The sequence below is a fragment of the Pelobates fuscus genome, chromosome 7, assembly GCF_036172605.1.
Source record: "Pelobates fuscus isolate aPelFus1 chromosome 7, aPelFus1.pri, whole genome shotgun sequence".
Lineage (NCBI taxonomy): Eukaryota > Metazoa > Chordata > Amphibia > Anura > Pelobatidae > Pelobates > Pelobates fuscus.
In genome coordinates, this window is record NC_086323.1 from 6,629,764 (window position 1) to 6,651,574 (window position 21,811).

At 40.8% G+C, this 21,811-nt stretch overlaps 1 protein-coding gene across 3 annotated transcripts; it reads left to right on the forward strand.

Moving 5' to 3' along the window:
• Positions 1–1,526: 1,526 nt before the first annotated feature.
• TMEM125 (transmembrane protein 125) lies at positions 1,527–21,071 on the forward strand. Of its 3 annotated transcripts, none has more exons than XM_063427651.1 (2): positions 1,527–1,648; positions 19,030–21,071. In XM_063427651.1, the coding sequence occupies exon 2, from the start codon at positions 19,390–19,392 to the stop codon at positions 20,044–20,046; it is 657 nt and encodes a 218-aa protein (XP_063283721.1). In that variant the 5' UTR covers positions 1,527–1,648; positions 19,030–19,389; the 3' UTR covers positions 20,047–21,071. The 3 variants fall into 3 exon arrangements, with proteins under 3 accessions (XP_063283721.1, XP_063283722.1, XP_063283723.1); XM_063427652.1 differs by having other exon boundaries at positions 1,527–1,639; XM_063427653.1 differs by lacking the exon at positions 1,527–1,648 and adding an exon at positions 16,636–16,685.
• The last annotated feature ends 740 nt before the right edge of the window (positions 21,072–21,811 follow it).

A 21,811-nucleotide genomic window follows, 5' to 3' on the forward strand; every position in this document is an offset into this window, starting at 1 on the left:
ATTTTGGCCACACACAGCTTTTATGCACGAACCCCTAGCAGGGGGTTTATATGGCAACATTGCACGGGTTTATTCCCAAGAGTCTCTGTTTCTGAGAGATAATTGAGCTCAAAATAAGATAACTCAATTATCTCTCAATTACAGGAGCTAACATAAATATCACAAATCACCCCAAAAATACACCATAATAATGCAGGAACCCCACAAAAGTAATATCACTGAATCGCTTGAGTCTGAGTGCACACTTTGTCGAAATAGTGTTCAGATCCCTTCTATAGTTTGGAATCACCATTCAAATGAAGTTTTGACAGGTCGGCCACGAGGTGATGTCCCAAAATAGTTCCACAGAAAACAAGGCAACGACCAGTCATCTTTCGGGGGTTCCCATACGAATACTGATGAATGCGTCCCCTAGTTTTTAGGGAGCGAATGATCTACCTGTTTGGTAGTTCATGTCTCCCGAACGCTGTCCTCGTAACAGTTCGGGAAGTTGGACAGGCAGCGGTACCAGTTTCCCGAGTGTTTTCAGGTTTGCGTATCCGATATACAGTTTCATGCACTCAACAACCATGTACCGCTACCTGCGTTCGGGAGACAAAATGGTCACCATTCTTGGAGCACATGTTTTCGGTTATACAAACGGCGGCCACATGGGGAAAACACTTCAACTAATTTCTCATTTGTGGTTAACAGCCAGTGGTGGTCGGTGATTAAGGAGTGTGAACAAGGGGACCACACGGAGTTGGTTCAGTAAATGAACGGAGGGTGTATGGACAGCCGAACAAAAGGGAATAAAAGTTTATTTCACGCATCTATTCTGTATGTATGGTATAAGTGGGCATTATATATATATTCAAGCTTTGCTTACACTGACTGACGTGCAATAAGCTGGATGGATCCTCCGATGGACGTTCAATAATGCTGTGTGATATTTATTACCACCTCAGTGTTGCCATCACTCCATGCGCCGAACTGCTTATTAAAAAAATATATCAAACTTTACATGAATTTCCTACCAAGAACAGAAAGCTGTACACATGATCACCTACAGCTGTTAAATCCCAACGTGGGATTTACCGTCCAGACAACATCTCAATCTGGCCAACGTGGCGTTCGTTATAAAACATGGCGTTTATTATTACCTGATTGGAGAGATTGCTGCTACGTCGCTCACCCTGAGATATGTTGACAGTTAGTATCTATCACCTTTATCTATGTTGACCCACCCTACGGCCTTTGCACAGTGTGATATCTCTCTGCCAAGTTTACACGAAGTGACAGGCCATAAAACCTTTAACAATTCGATATAAAAAAATCAAACACTGTAAATATAACACAGACAGTTCCTGGTATCAGGATAGAGCTCATTACTGTGAGTGAGCTGTGTCCCGGGCATGCTGTAAATCAGGTAGAACTGAGTGATCACCTTGCTAGGAATGTCCCCGCCTTCACACAGCAGCCAATCACTGTCACTGACTGCAAGGCGGAAGGGATAGAATTTCCACCTGTGCAGCAGGTAGAATAAACAAGGAATCTGAAAAGAGAAAGGAGGGGGATCCTTATCACCTCTTCTCATCCCCTCCACAGGTTTCCTTAATTTCACTTCCTGTGTCCCCTGTGTGAAGAACCACTCCGACAGGTGAGACAGGTGAGTCAGACAGGTGATATTCTCTATGAGCCGTTTCCCCTTTCTGTGTCAGCCGTTACAGCAGAATGTTTGCATTTATCTTATTATCCTGGCAGCCGTCAGGGAGAACAAGGGGTTGAAATTGCCAACACTCCCTCCAACTGCCACCAATTCCTTCAACTGCCACCAATCCCTCCATCTGCCTGGCAGCAGAACACTGGAGGATGGGGAGAAGGTGGCAATGCGTCTCTATTTCTACCCACAGGAAAGATTGCAAGCTCTGTAGGACAGACTCCAGAGTCCGCACAGCTTGCAATTCTCATGGATCCCATTGTCTAGTCCCAAGAGCTTGCAATCTGTTCTATTAAAAAGCTTTCTTTACCATTAACAGTGGCTGCCTCATGCTGTCCCCAGCACAATTTATTAATAGTGTGTTTAAATAGCAGCAATAGAATAAATACAATAATCTCAGACTTTCTATAAAGGCTATCTGTTTTACATTCTCCAAAATTCCTCATTGTCCTCGCATAGTCTTTATAAATTAATGTGCGCAGACCGGTAGGTGCGTTTATTCACTAAACAGTGAGTTGTGAATCAGAATTTATTTGAAAATAGTCGTATTAAAATAAATCAAGTGTAAATGAAGGTAAATTCGGCTTCCTCTAAACCACAATTCATTGTTTAGAATAATCTGCTACAAGGATCACTTACATGCGAAACACCTACGTCAGAACAACAACCAGAGGTCAAAGTGCAGGAAGGAATGAGTGTTTAAAGACAATTAATAGGCCCATTTAGGCTCCTTATTTACGATACGCTCACAAAATGCACATTACTGTGAGCTTTATTCCTGTGAACCTCTGTGATACATTGTACTTACTGTGAGTTTTATTTCTATGGAGCTCTGTGATACATTGTACTTACTGTGAGTTTTATTTCTATGGAGCTCTGTAATACATTGTACTTACTGAGTTTTATTTCTATGCAGCTCTGTGATGCATTGTACTTGCTGTGAGTTGTATTTCTATGGAGCTCTGTGATACATTGTACTTGCTGTGAGTTGTATTTCTATGGAGCTCTGTGATACACTGTACATCACTGTAAGTTGTATTTCTATTTAGTTCTTTAATACACTTCATTACTGTGTGTTTTTTACTGCTGTGGAGCTCTGTGATATATTGTAATTACTGTTGAGATCTGTAATACACTGTACATTACTGTGAGTTTATTGCAGTGGAGATCTGTGATACTCTGGTCATTACTGTGAGCTTTATTTCTGTGGAGCTCTGTGATACACTCATACCATGCATGTTACTGGTTTTAATATTCAGCTTCATACAGTAAGTCGCTCTCTGTGCTCGGAGAGGCTAGTGTTTGTTTTGGGAAGTTGAATGTGTTTAGAATTCACACTAAGGAGGCACAGTGCCCTTAGTGAGTGCTTCTAAGGTGCTTGGCTGAGGGTGATAGGTATTATTGATTTGAAGGGTATTATTACAATGTCTGCAGAGTTACACATGATTAGATGCTAGTTTAGAAGATATATGTATTTATTGATGCCAACAATCTTGAAGACAGAGTATCGTACGAAACAGTAAGAAAACTGCAGAGTCCGCTTCCTCACTTTCTGACCGCCTACTGACTCTCTATCCGCTTACTGACTCTCTATCCGCCTACTGACTCTCTATCCGCCTACTGACTCTCTATCCGCTTACTGACTCTCTATCCGCTTACTGACTCTCTATCCGCTTACTGACTCTCTATCTACTTACTGACTCTCTATCCGCTTACTGACTCTCTATCCGCTTACTGACTCACTATCCGCTTACTGACTCACTATCCACTTACTGACTCTCTATCCGCTTACTGACTCTCTATCCGCTTACTGACTCTCTATCCACTTACTGACTCTCTATCCGCTTACTGACTCACTATCCGCTTACTGACTCTCTATCCGCTTACTGACTCTCTATCCGCTTACTGACTCACTATCCGCTTACTGACTCTCTATCCGCTTACTGACTCTCTATCCGCTTACTGACTCACTATCCGCTTACTGACTCACTATACGCTTACTGACTCACTATCCGCTTACTGACTCTCTATCCGCCTACTGACTCTCTATCCGCTTACTGACTCCCTATCCGCTTACTGACTCTCTATCCGCTTACTGACGCTCTAACCGCCTGCTGACTCTCTATCCGCTTATTGACTCTCTATCCGCTTACTGACTCTCTATCCGCTTACTGACTCTCTATCCGCTTACTGACTCACTATCCGCTTACTGACTCTCTATCCGCTTACTGACTCTCTATCCGCTTACTGACTCTCTATCCGCTTACTGACTCACTATCCGCTTACTGACTCTCTATCCGCTTACTGACTCTCTATCCGCTTACTGACTCACTATCCGCTTACTGACTCTCTATCCGCTTACTGACTCTCTATCCGCCTACTGACTCTCTATCTGCCTACTGACTCTCTATCCGCTTACTGACTCTCTATCCGCTTACTGACTCTCTATCCGCTTACTGGCTCTCTATCCGCTTACTGACTCACTATCTGCTTACTGACTCTCTATCCGCTTACTGACTCTCTATCCACTTACTGACTCACTATCCGCTTACTGACTCACTATCCGCTTACTGACTCTCTATCTGCTTACTGACTCACTATCCGCTTACTGACTCTCTATCCGCTTACTGACTCACTATCCGCTTACTGACTCTCTATCCGCTTACTGACTCTCTATCCGCTTACTGACTCACTATCCGCTTACTGACTCACTATCCGCTTACTGACTCTCTATCCGCTTACTGACTCACTATCTGCTTACTGACTCTCTATCCGTTTACTGACTCACTATCCGCTTACTGACTCTCTATCCGCTTACTGACTCTCTATCCGCTTACTGACTCTCTATCCGCTTACTGACTCTCTATCCGCTTACTGACTCACTATCCGCTTACTGACTCTCTATCCGCTTACTGACTCTCTATCCGCTTACTGACTCTCTATCCGCTTACTGACTCACTATCCGCTTACTGACTCTCTATCCGCTTACTGACTCTCTATCCGCTTACTGACTCACTATCCGCTTACTGACTCTCTATCCGCTTACTGACTCTCTATCCGCCTACTGACTCTCTATCTGCCTACTGACTCTCTATCCGCTTACTGACTCTCTATCCGCTTACTGACTCTCTATCCGCTTACTGGCTCTCTATCCGCTTACTGACTCACTATCTGCTTACTGACTCTCTATCCGCTTACTGACTCTCTATCCACTTACTGACTCACTATCCGCTTACTGACTCACTATCCGCTTACTGACTCTCTATCTGCTTACTGACTCACTATCCGCTTACTGACTCTCTATCCGCTTACTGACTCACTATCCGCTTACTGACTCTCTATCCGCTTACTGACTCTCTATCCGCTTACTGACTCACTATCCGCTTACTGACTCACTATCCGCTTACTGACTCTCTATCCGCTTACTGACTCACTATCTGCTTACTGACTCTCTATCCGTTTACTGACTCACTATCCGCTTACTGACTCTCTATCCGCTTACTGACTCACTATCCGCTTACTGACTCTCTATCCGCTTACTGACTCTCTATCCGCTTACTGACTCACTATCCGCTTACTGACTCTCTATCCGCTTACTGACTATCTATCCGCTTACTGACTCACTATCCGCTTACTGACTCACTATCCGCTTACTGACTCTCTATCCGCTTACTGACTCACTATCTGCTTACTGACTCACTATCCGCTTACTGACTCTCTATCCGCTTACTGACTCTCTATCCGCTTACTGACTCACTATCTGCTTACTGACTCTCTATCCGCTTACTGACTCACTATCCGCTTACTGACTCTCTATCCGCTTACTGACTCACTATCCACTTACTGACTCTCTATCCGCTTACTGACTCACTATCCGCTTACTGACTCTCTATCCGCTTACTGACTCTCTATCCGCTTACTGACTCTCTATCCGCTTACTGACTCACTATCCGCTTACTGACTCACTATCCGCTTACTGACTCTCTATCCGCTTACTGACTCACTATCTGCTTACTGACTCACTATCCGCTTACTGACTCTCTATCCGCTTACTGACTCTCTATCCGCTTACTGACTCACTATCTGCTTACTGACTCTCTATCCGCTTACTGACTCACTATCCGCTTACTGACTCTCTATCCGCTTACTGACTCACTATCCGCTTACTGACTCACTATCTGCTTACTGACTCACTACCCGCTTACTGACTCCCTATCCGCTTACTGACTCTCTATCCGCTTACTGACTCACTATCCGCTTACTGACTCCCTATCCGCTTACTGACTCACTATCCGCTTACTGACTCACTATCCGCTTACTGACTCTCTATCCGCTTACTGACTCTCTATCCGCTTACTGACTCTCTATCCGCTTACTGACTCTCTATCCGCTTACTGACTCACTATCCGCTTACTGACTCACTATCCGCTTACTGACTCTCTATCCGCTTACTGACTTTCTATCCGCTTACTGACTCTCTATCCGCTTACTGACTCACTATCCGCTTACTGACTCACTATCCGCTTACTGACTCTCTATCCGCTTACTGACTCTCTATCCGCTTACTGACTCACTATCCGCTTACTGACTCTCTATCCGCTTACTGACTCTCTATCCGCTTACTGACCCTCTATCCGCTTACTGACCCTCTATCCGCTTACTGACTCACTATCCGCTTACTGACTCACTATCCGCTTACTGACTCTCTATCCGCTTACTGACTCTCTATCCGCTTACTGACTCACTATCCGCTTACTGACTCTCTATCCGCTTACTGACTCTCTATCCGCTTACTGACTCACTATCCGCTTACTGACTCACTATCCGCTTACTGACTCTCTATCCGCTTACTGACTCACTATCTGCTTACTGACTCTCTATCCGTTTACTGACTCACTATCCGCTTACTGACTCTCTATCCGCTTACTGACTCACTATCCGCTTACTGACTCTCTATCCGCTTACTGACTCTCTATCCGCTTACTGACTCACTATCCGCTTACTGACTCTCTATCCGCTTACTGACTATCTATCCGCTTACTGACTCACTATCCGCTTACTGACTCACTATCCGCTTACTGACTCTCTATCCGCTTACTGACTCACTATCTGCTTACTGACTCACTATCCGCTTACTGACTCTCTATCCGCTTACTGACTCTCTATCCGCTTACTGACTCACTATCTGCTTACTGACTCTCTATCCGCTTACTGACTCACTATCCGCTTACTGACTCTCTATCCGCTTACTGACTCACTATCCACTTACTGACTCTCTATCCGCTTACTGACTCACTATCCGCTTACTGACTCTCTATCCGCTTACTGACTCTCTATCCGCTTACTGACTCTCTATCCGCTTACTGACTCACTATCCGCTTACTGACTCACTATCCGCTTACTGACTCTCTATCCGCTTACTGACTCACTATCTGCTTACTGACTCACTATCCGCTTACTGACTCTCTATCCGCTTACTGACTCTCTATCCGCTTACTGACTCACTATCTGCTTACTGACTCTCTATCCGCTTACTGACTCACTATCCGCTTACTGACTCTCTATCCGCTTACTGACTCACTATCCGCTTACTGACTCACTATCTGCTTACTGACTCACTACCCGCTTACTGACTCCCTATCCGCTTACTGACTCTCTATCCGCTTACTGACTCACTATCCGCTTACTGACTCCCTATCCGCTTACTGACTCACTATCCGCTTACTGACTCACTATCCGCTTACTGACTCTCTATCCGCTTACTGACTCTCTATCCGCTTACTGACTCTCTATCCGCTTACTGACTCTCTATCCGCTTACTGACTCACTATCCGCTTACTGACTCACTATCCGCTTACTGACTCTCTATCCGCTTACTGACTTTCTATCCGCTTACTGACTCTCTATCCGCTTACTGACTCACTATCCGCTTACTGACTCACTATCCGCTTACTGACTCTCTATCCGCTTACTGACTCTCTATCCGCTTACTGACTCACTATCCGCTTACTGACTCTCTATCCGCTTACTGACTCTCTATCCGCTTACTGACCCTCTATCCGCTTACTGACCCTCTATCCGCTTACTGACTCACTATCCGCTTACTGACTCACTATCCGCTTACTGACTCTCTATCCGCTTACTGACTCTCTATCCGCTTACTGACTCACTATCCGCTTACTGACTCTCTATCCGCTTACTGACTCCCTATCCGCTTACTGACTCACTATCCGCTTACTGACTCTCTATCCGCTTACTGACTCTCTATCCGCTTACTGACTCACTATCCGCTTACTGACTCTCTATCCGCTTACTGACTCTCTATCCGCTTACTGACTCTCTAGCCACTTACTGATTCTCTATCCGCTTACTGACTCACTATCTGCTTACTGACTCTCTATCCGCTTACTGACTCTCTATCCGCTTACTGACTCTCTAGCCACTTACTGACTCTCTATCCGCTTACTGACTCTCTATCCGCTTACTGACTCACTATCTGCTTACTGACTCTCTATCTGCTTACTGACTCCGCTTTGGACCTCTTGTTCATTCTGTAAATCTGTCACAGCTCCCCTTTGTTTTTCAAACAATACAGTGTCTTGGGAAAAAATCCATGTCATTATAGTAATAATAGAATTATTATATACTTTGTATAGCACCAATATATTCCACAGCGATGTACAATGGGGACATAAAGAAATAACGAATCAACGACTAGCAGGAGGTAGGGATAGACATTGTTCAAAGAGCTTACAATCTAGAATGTTTTCTAATCTGCTTCTGTAACTGTCAGCCTATCTATAAATTTACAAGTAAAGAAATGCACAGAGTTTGTTAGAACCAGATGTACATTCCAGCACTGAGTGGGTTAACACATGGGTTCTGTGTGTGACCAGGAAATGTACGATGGCATTCAGATCTGTTTGTTTAAGAACCAGCATTCAGTGTGTAGGTGGAATAAGTCTAATTAAAGAAACTAAAATAGATAAATGACATCATGGCATTGTGTACTAAGGAATATAGATATAGAATCAGGTATATAGATATAGTATCAAGTATATAGATATAGTATATGGCATATAGATATAGTATCAGGTATATAGATATAGTATATGGTATATAGATATAGTATCAAGTATATAGATATAGTATATGGTATATAGACATAGATTTAGTATCAGGTATATAGATATATTATCAGGTATATAGATATAGATATAGAATCAGGTATATAGATATAGTATCAGGTATATAGATATAGATATAGAATCAGGTATATAGATATAGTATCAAGTATATAGATATAGTATATGGTATATAGACATAGATTTAGTATCAGGTATATAGATATATTATCAGGTATATAGATATAGTATATGGCATATAGATATAGTATCAGGTATATAGATATAGAATCAGGTATATAGATATAGTATCAGGTATATAGATATAGAATCAGGTATATAGATATAGAATCAGGTATATAGATATAGTATATGGCATATAGATATAGTATCAGGTATATAGATATAGAATCAGGTATATAGATATAGTATCAGGTATATAGATATAGAATCAGGTATATAGATATAGTATCAGGTATATAGATATAGATATAGAATCAGGTATATAGATATAGTATATGGCATATAGATATAGTATCAGGTATATAGATATAGAATCAGGTATATAGATATAGTATCAAGTATATAGATATAGTATATGGCATATAGATATAGTATCAGGTATATAGATATAGTATATGGTATATAGACATAGATTTAGTATCAGGTATATAGATATATTATCAGGTATATAGATATAGAATCAGGTATATAGATATAGAATCAGGTATATAGATATAGTATATGGTATATAGATATAGATATCGATATAGTATCAGGTATATAGATATAGTATATGGTATATAGATATCGATATAGTATCAGGTATATAGATATAGTATCAGGTATATAGATATAGATATAGTATCAGGTATATAGATATAGTATCAGGTATATAGATATAGTACATGGTATATAGATATATATATATAGAATCAGGTATATAGATATAGTATCAGGTATATAGATATAGATATCGATCTAGTATCAGGTATATAGATATAGTATATGGTATATAGATATCGATATAGTATCAGGTATATAGATATAGTATCAGGTATATAGATATAGATATAGTATCAGGTATATAGATATAGTATCAGGTATATATATAGTATCAGGTATATAGATATAGTATCAGGTATATAGATACATATATAGTATCAGGTATATAGATATAGATACAGTATCAGGGATATAGATATAGAATCAGGTATATAGATATAGATACAGTATCAGGTATATAGATATAGTATATGGTTTATATATATAGATATAGTATATGGTATATAGATGTAGGTATAGTATATGGTTTATAGATATAGATATAGTATCAGGTATATAGATATAGCTATAGTATATGGTATATAGATATAGTATCAGGTATATAGATATAGTATTGGGTATATAGATATAGTATTGGGTATATAGATATAGATATAGTATATGGTATATAGATATAGTATCAGGTATACAGATATAGTATATGGTTTATAAATATAGATATAGTATCAGGTATATAGGTATAGATAGTATCAGGTATATAGATATAGATATAGTATCAGGTATATAGATATAGTATATGGTATAATGATATAGTATATGGTGTGCATGCATACATAGTATCAGGTATATAGATATAGTATCAGGTATATAGATATAGTATATGGTATATAGATATTGATATAGTATATGGTATAGTTATATAGTATATGGTGTGCATGCATACATAGTATCAGGTATATAGATATAGTATTGGGTATATAGATATAGATATAGTATATGGTATATAGATATAGTATCAGGTATACAGATATAGTATATGGTTTATAAATATGGATTATAGTATCAGGTATATAGGTATAGATAGTATCAGGTATATAGATATAGTATCAGGTATATAGATATAGTATATGGTATATAGATATTGATATAGTATATGGTATAGTGATATAGTATATGGTGTGCATGCATACATAGTATCAGGTATATAGATATAGTATATGGTATATAGATATCGATATAGTATATGGTATAGTGATATAGTATATGGTGTGCATGCATACATAGTATCAGGTATATAGATATAGTGGGAAAACAGCAAATAACAAACAACACGGACACCCGTGAAAAAGTGATAAAACACAAAAAACTTAAGAAAAAACTTTAACTTAACTGATAGGTACACGGCCTCCCGAGGTTATCTCCCAGCTGATAACCAGGTTACAGGACTATATAGTTGATGGGATATTTTGGGATATTGCTAGTGTACCTATAATAGAGGACAAAACATAGTGCAAATATTGCTAAAAAACTGTAATGAAAATTGCCAGTGATCAGAATGCACTCACATATTCCAGAATAATAAAGCGTATTATAGGTGCCTCCCCTGGATGGAAATGGGGGGTATGTTCCTTTAAAATTCCCTCCTCAAGTGATAGCCGATAGGGTATCCAGGTCAGCACGAAATCTCACAGACAGCAACCAAAGGAATACTTTAAAGGCGATTTATTCACTTGAAAAAGGTTAAATTAAATAAAATATAATAAAAACAGATAAGAAAGAGATGCTGGTCCTACGCGTTTCGTCCTTATACAGCAAGGACTTCCTCAGGGACCTCTTTCAGCAAATCATATTTAACAGGTACATCAAATCCAAAACAGCATCCTAAAAACGCTAACAATCAAAAGCTATTATATAGGGCTAAGCCCTCCAAGTCATTGGTGGAATAGTGGGTGTCTTCCAATTGCCTGGTTCCGATTCGTCGGGATCTTCTTCTCAGGTGAAGCTGTTTAGCCGCAATGAAAAAAGCCGGGTCCGTTCGGAGCTCCAGCCACTTCCGCATTCGTCATACGCCACGTCATACGCCATGCGTCACGTGTATAGTTGCCGATCACGTGATCTTTATGCGTTCCACGCTCGGGAAGCAAAATGGCTGTGCGTTCCACAGCAGTTATAACAGCTTAAAGAAGCGTCTAATGTTTAACTGTTTCCTATATGTATAGCTTTCCTATATGTATAAAGAATTAAGCAAAACCAGATATTATGGTAGATTAAAATTCATGGAAAAATGGGAGGCCGAGCTTAATATTAACTTAGATGATCAACAATGGGGGAAAATATTTAAATTAATTCACTGTTCAATAGCATGCTCTAAATATCAAGAGACAGGATATAAACGTATTACTTGTTGGTACCATACTCCGGTAAAACTGCATGCCTGGAATTCTGAAACCTCGCAATTGTGTTGGAGGTGCAGACTGCAGAGTAGCTGTCGGTACACTTTTCCACATTTGGTGGTATTGTCCACAAATACAAAAATTCTGGGAAAGAGTAGTATCATTAAGTCGCTCAGTTACTGAGTGACCTATCTCCTTGAACCCAGAGGAAATATTACTATTTCACACTCCTATATCAATTGATAAACTAAGAAAGACATGCGAACCATATCTTTTAACAGCGGCTAAAATATTGATACCACTGCATTGGAAAACAACTCATATTCCGACTATAACTGAATGGATAAATAGTGTGGAGAATGAAAAATATATAGAAGAATTATCGGCATACGCTTTTAATAGGAGCTATCAATTTGCTATAATATTATGGTTAGAATATAGATCTAAGATAAAGGAAGAGGAGAAACAATTATATAAAGACCCTAGAATTAACCGAGATTAACTGAGTATTCTTGAATAATTACGTAAATAATGAGGCAATAACTGAAATCTTCAACAATTTTCATGAAATTCTCATGTAGCCTAAACTTGATTTAGGAGATCTTAACCCTGATTCTTATTGGTTTGTTATTATTTGTTTGTTATTATTTGGCGTATATATTTTGCTTATAATAAAAAAAAGAAAATGGTAAAATATAATGTGAATAATGGAAGATTTGTGATCATATCAATATGAATGTATTTTGAATATATGGAACTCCGACAGGAAATGTTAGTAATAAAACTGTATGTAAATATTGTATTTACCTTAAGTATACCATAATGTACCATCTATAAAATGTAAAAATAAGTTTCGCATGGGTCTGCCGAGAGGGGAACCGTGTGGAACAATTTTACTGTGACATTCACTGATCATAGAAACGCTGAAACGTCACTGTTTGCTGTAAATGTTTTAGACTACGTGCGCTAATAAAGTCACTCCCGTCACTTGCTATTTCATGGAGATTTCTGGCTAAGATAAGAGAGAAAGAATTACAAAGCACTCAAAGTTTTATTTACTGAATGCAAAGAAATGCATTTAAAACCAAACATATAAAAGACGGACAAAGTGATGCATTGTCAATCAGGAAATATTGTCACAAAAACTGTCCCCGTCAAATACATGCAGCAACATTAACGATAAAGAACAGTCTTATGATCAGTAAAAAGATGAAAAGAACAATCCAATCATCTGAAGAGAACAGAAATTTCTTCTGTCGATTGAGTTCTTTGCAGTAAATTTTATTAATGGATTTTTCTAAACACCATCACAACTTTGCATATTGACAGTAGTAACATTATGAGCCACCTTAAATAGGGGGCACGTTGAACCCCTAAATTTCTTAAGCCCCATTAACATTCACCTAATTGTCGGGTTTGTCTGAGTGTGACTGATGGACAATCGTCTGTTACAATGAACTAATTGTCAGACTGCTTGTGGTATTTACAAACAGATGAACAGATGATAGCGTATCCAAACTTCTCTTTACCAGAGCAAACACGGAGTTAAAATTCCAGCCACACCTACTGTTTATCTTTATTAGTAACATATAACGTCACATTTACTTACACACAAAGTAGACAGGCAGGTACAGAGCTTAATTAACTCACTAGTCTGAAATGCCAAATAAGAATCAGAATTTCAATGCTAAACCTTATTAAAATATATACTTAAGGGGAAACTCTAAGCACCAAAACAACTTCATCTTAATGAAACAGCTGTATTACAGCTCATTGGGGGGCATTTATAACTGCAGCTATAAGGTTATGGTGTATGGAGGTCCCCTGTCTCCCCGGACACAGTGTATTATAACTGCAGCTATAAGGCTATGGTGTAAAGAGGTCCCCTGTCTCCCCGCAAGGTTATGGTGTAAGGAGGTCCCCTGTCTCCCCACACACAGTGTATTATAACTGCAGCTATAAGGTTATGGTGTAAGGAGGTCCCCTGTCTCCCCGCACACAGTGTATTATAACTGCAGCTATAAGGTTAGGGTGTAAGGCGGTGCCCTGTCTCCCTGCACACAGTGTATTATAACTGCAGCTATAAGGTTATGGTGTAAGGATGTCCCCTGTCTCCCCGCACACAGTGTATTATAACTGCAGCTATAAGGTTATGGTGTAAGGAGGTCCCCTGTCTCCCTGCACACAGTGTATTATAACTGCAGCTATAAGGTTATGGTGTAAGGAGGTCCTCTGTCTCCCCGCACACAGTGTATTATAACTGCAGCTATAAGGTTATGGTGTAAGGAGGTCCCCTGTCTCCCCGCACACAGTGTATTATAACTGCAGCTATAAGGTTATGGTGTAAGGAGGTCCCCTGTCTCCCACACACAGTGTATTATAACTGCAGCTATAAGGTTATGGTGTAAGGAGGTCCCCTGTCTCCCCGCACACAGTGTATTATAACTGCAGCTATAAGGTTATGGTGTAAGGAGCTCCCCTGTCTCCCGCACACAGTGTATTATAACTGCAGCTATAAGGTTATGGTGTAAGGATGTCCCCTGTCTCCCCGCACACAGTGTATTATAACTGCAGCTATAAGGTTATGGTGTAAGGAGGTCCCCTGTCTCCCCGCACACAGTGTATTCTAACTGCAGCTATAAGGTTATGGTGTAAGGAGGTCCCCTGTCTCCCCGCACACAGTGTATTATAACTGCAGCTATAAGGTTATGGTGTAAGGAGGTCTCCTGTCTCCCCGCACACAGTGTATTATAACTGCAGCTATAAGGTTATGGTGTAAGGAGGTCCTCTGTCTCCCCTGCACACAGTGTATTATAACTGCAGCTATAAGGTTATGGTGTAAGGAGGTCCTCTGTCTCCCCGCACACAGTGCATTATAACTGCAGCTATAAGGTTATGGTGTAAGGAGGTCCCCTGTCTCCCCGCACACAGTGTATTATAACTGCAGCTATAAGGTTATGGTGTAAGGATGTCCCCTGTCTCCCCGCACACAGTGTATTATAACTGCAGCTATAAGGTTATGGTGTAAGGAGGTCCCCTGTCTCCCCGCACACAGTGTATTATAACTGCAGCTATAAGGTTATGGTGTAAGGATGTCCCCTGTCTCCCCGCACACAGTGTATTATAACTGCAGCTATAAGGTTATGGTGTAAGGAGGTCTCCTGTCTCCCCGCACAGTGTATTATAACTGCAGCTATAAGGTTATGGTGTAAGGAGGTCCTCTGTCTCCCCTGCACACAGTGTATTATAACTGCAGCTATAAGGTTATGGTGTAAGGAGGTCCTCTGTCTCCCCGCACACAGTGCATTATAACTGCAGCTATAAGGTTATGGTGTAAGGAGGTCCCCTGTCTCCCCGCACACAGTGTATTATAACTGCAGCTATAAGGTTATGGTGTAAGGAGGTCCCCTGTCTCCCCGCACACAGTGTATTATAACTGCAGCTATAAGGTTATGGTGTAAGGAGGTCCCCTGTCTCCCCGCACACAGTGTATTATAACTGCAGCTATAAGGTTATGGTGTAAGGAGGTCCCCTGTCTCCCCGCACACAGTGTATTATAACTGCAGCTATAAGGTTTTGGTGTAAGGAGGTCCCCTGTCTCCCTGTACACAGTGTATTATAACTGCAGCTATAAGGTTATGGTGTAAGGAGGTGCCCTGTCTCCCCGCACACAGTGTATTATAACTGCAGCTATAAGGTTATGGTGTAAGGAGGTCCCCTGTCTCCCCGCACACAGTGTATTATAACTGCAGCTATAAGGTTATGGTGTAAGGAGGTCCCCTGTCTCCCTGTACACAGTGTATTATAACTGCAGCTATAAGGTTATGGTGTAAGGAGGTCCCCTGTCTCCCCGCACACAGTGTATTATAACTGCAGCTATAAGGTTATGGTGTAAGGAGGTGCCCTGTCTCCCCGCACACAGTGTATTATAACTGCAGCTATAAGGTTATGGTGTATGTCTCCCCACACATGGTGTAATATATCTAAACTATAGAAAGCTGACAATTTACATCAATGAATTCACCAAAACTTGAACAAAATGTATCAAAACATAAAAAAGCAATAAAAGTAAGTGAATTAAAAAGTAAGTTTAAACAATCAGCGTAACAAAATAAAACGTATCAACGATGAATCTAAAACAATTAACGAACAAAATAAAATGTTTCAAACGTGGACCAGCAGCAACAAAAGTAATAAAATCAAACAAATCGATAAAAAAATCAACAGCAATAAATGTAACTAAATAAAACGTATCAATACATTAATAAAAAACGATAAATATATTGGAGGGCAGCAGGGGGAATTGTTAATAAATGTTATCTGACATTTAAAATGTACTTTAAAACATGCCTAGCGTCCGGCCCACATCCCTTAACACAGCATCACATGCTATCCGTCCAGGAAGTTAAATGACACTCGGTGACACAGTCTGTGACTCGCTGAGCCGGGGACAATGAAGAGTTACACAGAGGGACTTGGTGACAGTGAGGCCAGTTGGTGATAAGAGTCAGGCTGAGTGACAGCATTTAGAGTCTGTGTAACCGCTCTGTCTCCCGGACCCTGAATGCTCTCTCTATATGCTGTTTCTGCTATTAACCACTGACTTTCTGAATTTTTCTCAGTCTCTTAATTCGTCTTTCATCGCCTGGGCTCTTCTTAGTCACCATCCCCAAGGGGAGGCAGGTATGTAAGGTGGGTGTCAGCACTTTACTTCTGAGAGTTACAAGGGTTACTGATAAGGTACTCTTATGGGATGGATTGATGGCTGTCTCAGAAAGAAAGGGATGTCACAATAGGAATTAAAAACACTGTTATCTTCTATCTACTGAAGAGAAACAGCAAAGCATATGGCCACTGACTCCTGTATCATCTATGAAATATCCCCCCAATCAGAGAAGAAATGAGAAATGTACTAAATTGGAGATGAGGGTATAATAACTTCAGGGTTTATTAACAGCAAATTGAAAATCCCATTGCAAACTCCAGGTCTTCGTAGTATATTTAGGGAGTATCTGCGCTGTGTCACAACGATTGTCGGTTTATACGCTAAATTAAACACTGTAGCAAATTGAAATCCCAAAGGCAAAATCGGAATACGCTAATATAAAGGCGTGACTTGTTCGAGCTGATATGTTTTTCCTATTTCAATCTCGATTAACTACAAATCAGAATTTAGTGAGTAAGCCTGGCTGTGCTTAGTAAATAGCACTTCCCACCTGGGGGTATAGCTCCGCAACGTATATAATGTACACACATAACAGACTGATTAGCTCAGGATATTTCCCATTTTTAGCAGTCCCCTCAGTGAGTCACTCACTGTCATAGCTGGGGTCACCATGCCGCTATTCTGCCAACACCGCTGATTGGCTGCGGTCCTCGGCGATCAATGTGCGTGTCTGCTCCTTGCTCAGCCGTAGCGAATTACATGTTTCATCCACTAAGCACTGCTCATTCTGAATTGTACTTTAACGTTTGGTTCTATCGTAGAGTGTCACTTCAACGCCAGAACATGGCTCGCTTTTAGTGAGCGAAGATAAACACAACAGGAGATAAGAACACGTAATACAGGAACTTCTAATGGACAACTAGGCTGACTGTAGAGGACATGATAGGATAATAATAATACATTAACTAAACTGTCGGAAATATAGAGAAAGGGACAGCGTTGAGAATGCTTATTAGTAATAAAATAATATTACTGGGAGGCAGCTAACCCCAAAAGTAGGGATCCCTCTTCCCCACTTATGGAGTCAGAAAACAAAGTAAAAACAACAGAAGGGGTGGCGACCAGAGATTAATTATCCCCTACGGTACAATGAAAAACAACTTAAAAAGGGAAAATATTGATATGTATACCTAAATGTCCAAATTATAAAGTCCAGAGGTTGGATAAGTCCAAAACTAGTATTTCAATGTAGATGCAAATGTACACTTGCCAGGGGTGGTATCTGGAGGTTTTAGCAGGATTCTTCTATAGGGATCTCATAGATGATCAGCAGTGGATCCGTATATGGAAAAAGACAGGAGATGATGGTGCAGTAGGTACTAGCAGGGAGAGTATACAGTCCTACTCACGTTTTATGGAGCTTGAACTAGCTCCAGTATAGATAGCGTGCAGTGGTACAATCCCCACTTTAAGGATACATGAATATAGCTTCTCAGTCGTGTGTGGACCATAAAATATAAAAAGAAATGACAAATAGCGCTCACAGTATAAAATTCCAGGAGTATAAATAGCAAATATTGTACTCACTTGTTCCAGAGCAGGCGAACTGCTCTATGGATAGGGCTATATCTTCAGTGATTCTTTGCTTCCTTCCAGGATGCTGAAAAGGCTTACAATCAATTCTAAAACAACTGACGAAACACATTCTGAAATAAATCCTTACTTATCAATACTTACAGGAATTAAACACATTTATTTTTAACCTTCAGGTCTTCCTTTATTGTTTCAGATTCAGAGTCCACTGTTACAAATTTTAAAAAATGACCATTAAACTTGTCTGTAATCTAGCGTCTCTCCATTCTCCCCTCTACAGCTCCATCCTTCTCTGAGATAGCTCTGTAGGTATAGGTCCAATAGGAATGAGGATTAACAACGCATGCACAGAGTACTGGAAATCTGTCAATCCAGGACCCCCGATTGCATTGCCCGATCATGGTGTCATCATGTGCCACAAGGAAAGACCTTTGTAACCCAAAATGTATTAACGAGGAAGAGCCTCCAGTGGCTGCATTTTCTCAGAAACAGCAATGTTTTCATTGCACAGAAAAGGGCAAAGTCTATGCACCAAACTCACTCCATTATGTTGAAGTGGTTTTGGTGTTTAGAATGTCCCTTTAAATGAATCAACAGCATTTTAAGAGACTGTTACCTAGTTACATTGTCACAATTCACTGTTTAGCAAATAAAAACAATGGGAGTATCCCCACCTATTGAGGAATTAGTCCCTCATTAGTGGTGCTCGGTAACACAGGTGTTTTATCAGATATTAACGTTATTTCTTTTGACTGTTTTGCTCTATAGGTATCACACCTGGACCTGCTTGTTGGACACACACCAGGCGGCACAAAGGAACATAGTGAAGAGTTTGCAGCGTTTGTGAATTTACTGGAATCACGGCCTACTGGCCTTGACCTGAGCTCTGCCTTCTAGACATAGGGAGTGCTATGTCACTGTGAAAGTGCTACTCTTCTCTTCTGGTGGTTTGTCTCCCGAGGTACACAAGCTGTTGCCTCCCCATCGTGGCGTGACATTCTAAGGCAGGAATGGGAACTGTAGTCCAATCTAGCACAGACTCTTCTTTGGCCTCAGGCTCACCATGAGTGGACCGTAAGCTTACACTCTGCTGGCATCTGGCTTTCTTCATTACTATAATTTGCCAATATGGAAGAGCCCTCAACAACAACAAGCAGGACTCCTCCCAATCAAGAACAAATGGAGGATGAGATTCTACAGGAGCACCTGGAGCTCTGGTGGTCCAAAGACCCAGTCAGGTCAATTGTGTGCTACACAACTTCAGTTCTCCTCATTCTTGCATGTGGCATTGGTGGCATTGTACTGCTTTCCACAACAACCAGTAGATCCGGAGAATGGAGGCTAGCCATAGGGTCCATGCTGTGTATACTAGCTCTGCTCATCCTGCTGAAGCAGCTTCTGAGCTCTGCTATCCAGGACATGCACTGCATACAGAGTCGAGAGCGCATAGACATGCTGAAAAGTGGTGGCTTTTCGGACATTTTGATATTTCTGATCAGTGGCCTCATTATCTTCATAAGTGGGGTTGTGCTTTACATAATGTCTTTTACGGGAGATATTGGAGGCTATGGTACAGTATTGATAACAATGCACAGTGTGGGGTTGGCTCTACTTATCATAGGGGCTGTCATACTTCTTGGCCTCTTAGTGTATGTACTTGTAATGCTGTATTGGTCATGCGTCTCCTCTAGAGGCCCTCAAATTCGGAATATAAATATTTTCTCAGTCTCTGGGCAACTCAGTGGTTCCTCTAACACCACATCAAGTATGGCCAACCTCATCTAAAGTGGAATGAACCCAAACAAACACCATCGATAAACTGAACTCCACTCAATCCAGTCAGATTATGAGTCAACAAAGACTCAACATCCAGGATAAAATCCAGAGTGGTGAAATATAAGGCTGATTTTTATTTCTCAATCATAAAATGGAAAAATTATGTTTATTATCATATGAGATATGACCTCAGAGATTTGACAGTAATAGGACCAAACAACCCTGCAATGATGAGGAGAAGGGTCCTGCTTCTCAAATAAATTAAACAGATATTCTGCTAAACATTCATGGAGTGATCGGCAGAATGTTTGTCATCTAATTGATCTGGGATCGACAAACTAGCCATGTATATCTGAGCCGAACCCAATGGTAATGAGTTATTCACAAACATTAGCTGCAGCTGTAAGATGTTAATGAATAGGGATAGTCCATCAGTGTGTCAGTGATCCTTAATTAACGGCAAAGATTGAAAGCAACACTTTGACCTTTCACGGCTGGTCATCAAGTTTAATAAAACCAGCACTAAGTGAAATATTACTCTCCGGTTAATAAGTAAGGGTCACTACTTATACCGGAATGCTGGTGTAACCGCTTCTACTCAGATAGTTACCTGGCACGTGACGCTGGGATCCTTATTGTATTTTATTTTATGTTTCTGGTTTTGAAGTTCTTCCTGATATTTAAAGCTCTGTGATTTTATTTTCAGGACGAGGAGCACTAGTAGTGAGTATTAGTGAGTAGATCCACAGCCAGTCCTTTGAGAGAGTAAGAGGTTCTCAGAGGCATATCTCACCCCCCCCCCCCCAGTCATTCACCTCCACCCCACACACACACATTGGTTCAAATGTACGCTAGGTTTCCATAGCAGAGATTTTTGTTCACCAGGAATAAATAAAAGTTAAAACTGCAAGTTCTTTGAATATTAGACTGCGAGCCAGCTTAATCCTGCACGTCACGGTGGGATTTATTGACTCTTAATGATAACCAGCGTTGCCAACGTTGGCGTGAGACCTGTTAGCACGTCTTATAGCTTCTAATGGCTTCTTATAGCTTCTAATTCGTTAATACCAATAAGAGATACAGGGAGCTTTCAATGTACAGAATGTCTGCAGGATTAATTATCTCTGCATTTTGAAAGCTGAAAGTAAGATATATTAAAGCACGGATAGTGTACATTCGGAGAAGACAATGCTGAGATGAGAATCTTGGATGCTCACGTTAAACGCTCAGCATTCTCTTCTCCGAATGCAGCGACATACTACGGTATTGGCAACTAAATAGGTGTGTGGGGTTGTTGAAGCCAAAGTTATAAATCTCAAAGAAAGTAGTTAACTTCTATAAATGGAAGGTAGCAGTATACACCCCCATGTTATGCTAAGGGGGAGGGGGGGTATTTTTATTTTTACTTATTTATTTTTAATGTCTGTCTATAAAATGGCACAGAGCACATCTGCTCTGAGAGTCCGCACTCACTGCTAGATGCCCAAAATACTTGGATAGTCTTACTGGGGGCACACATCATCGGTTAGGAGGCACGGCCTGGGCACTCACTGCTAGATGCCCAAAATACTTGGATAGTCTTACTGGGGGGAATACATCATCGGTTAGGAGGCACGGCCTGGGCACTCACTGCTAGATGCCCAAAATACTTGGATAGTCTTACTGGGGGCACACATCATCGGTTAGGAGGCACGGCCTGGACACTCACTGCTAGATGCCCAAAATACTTGGATAGTCTTACTGGGGGGCATACATCATCGGTTAGGAGGCACGG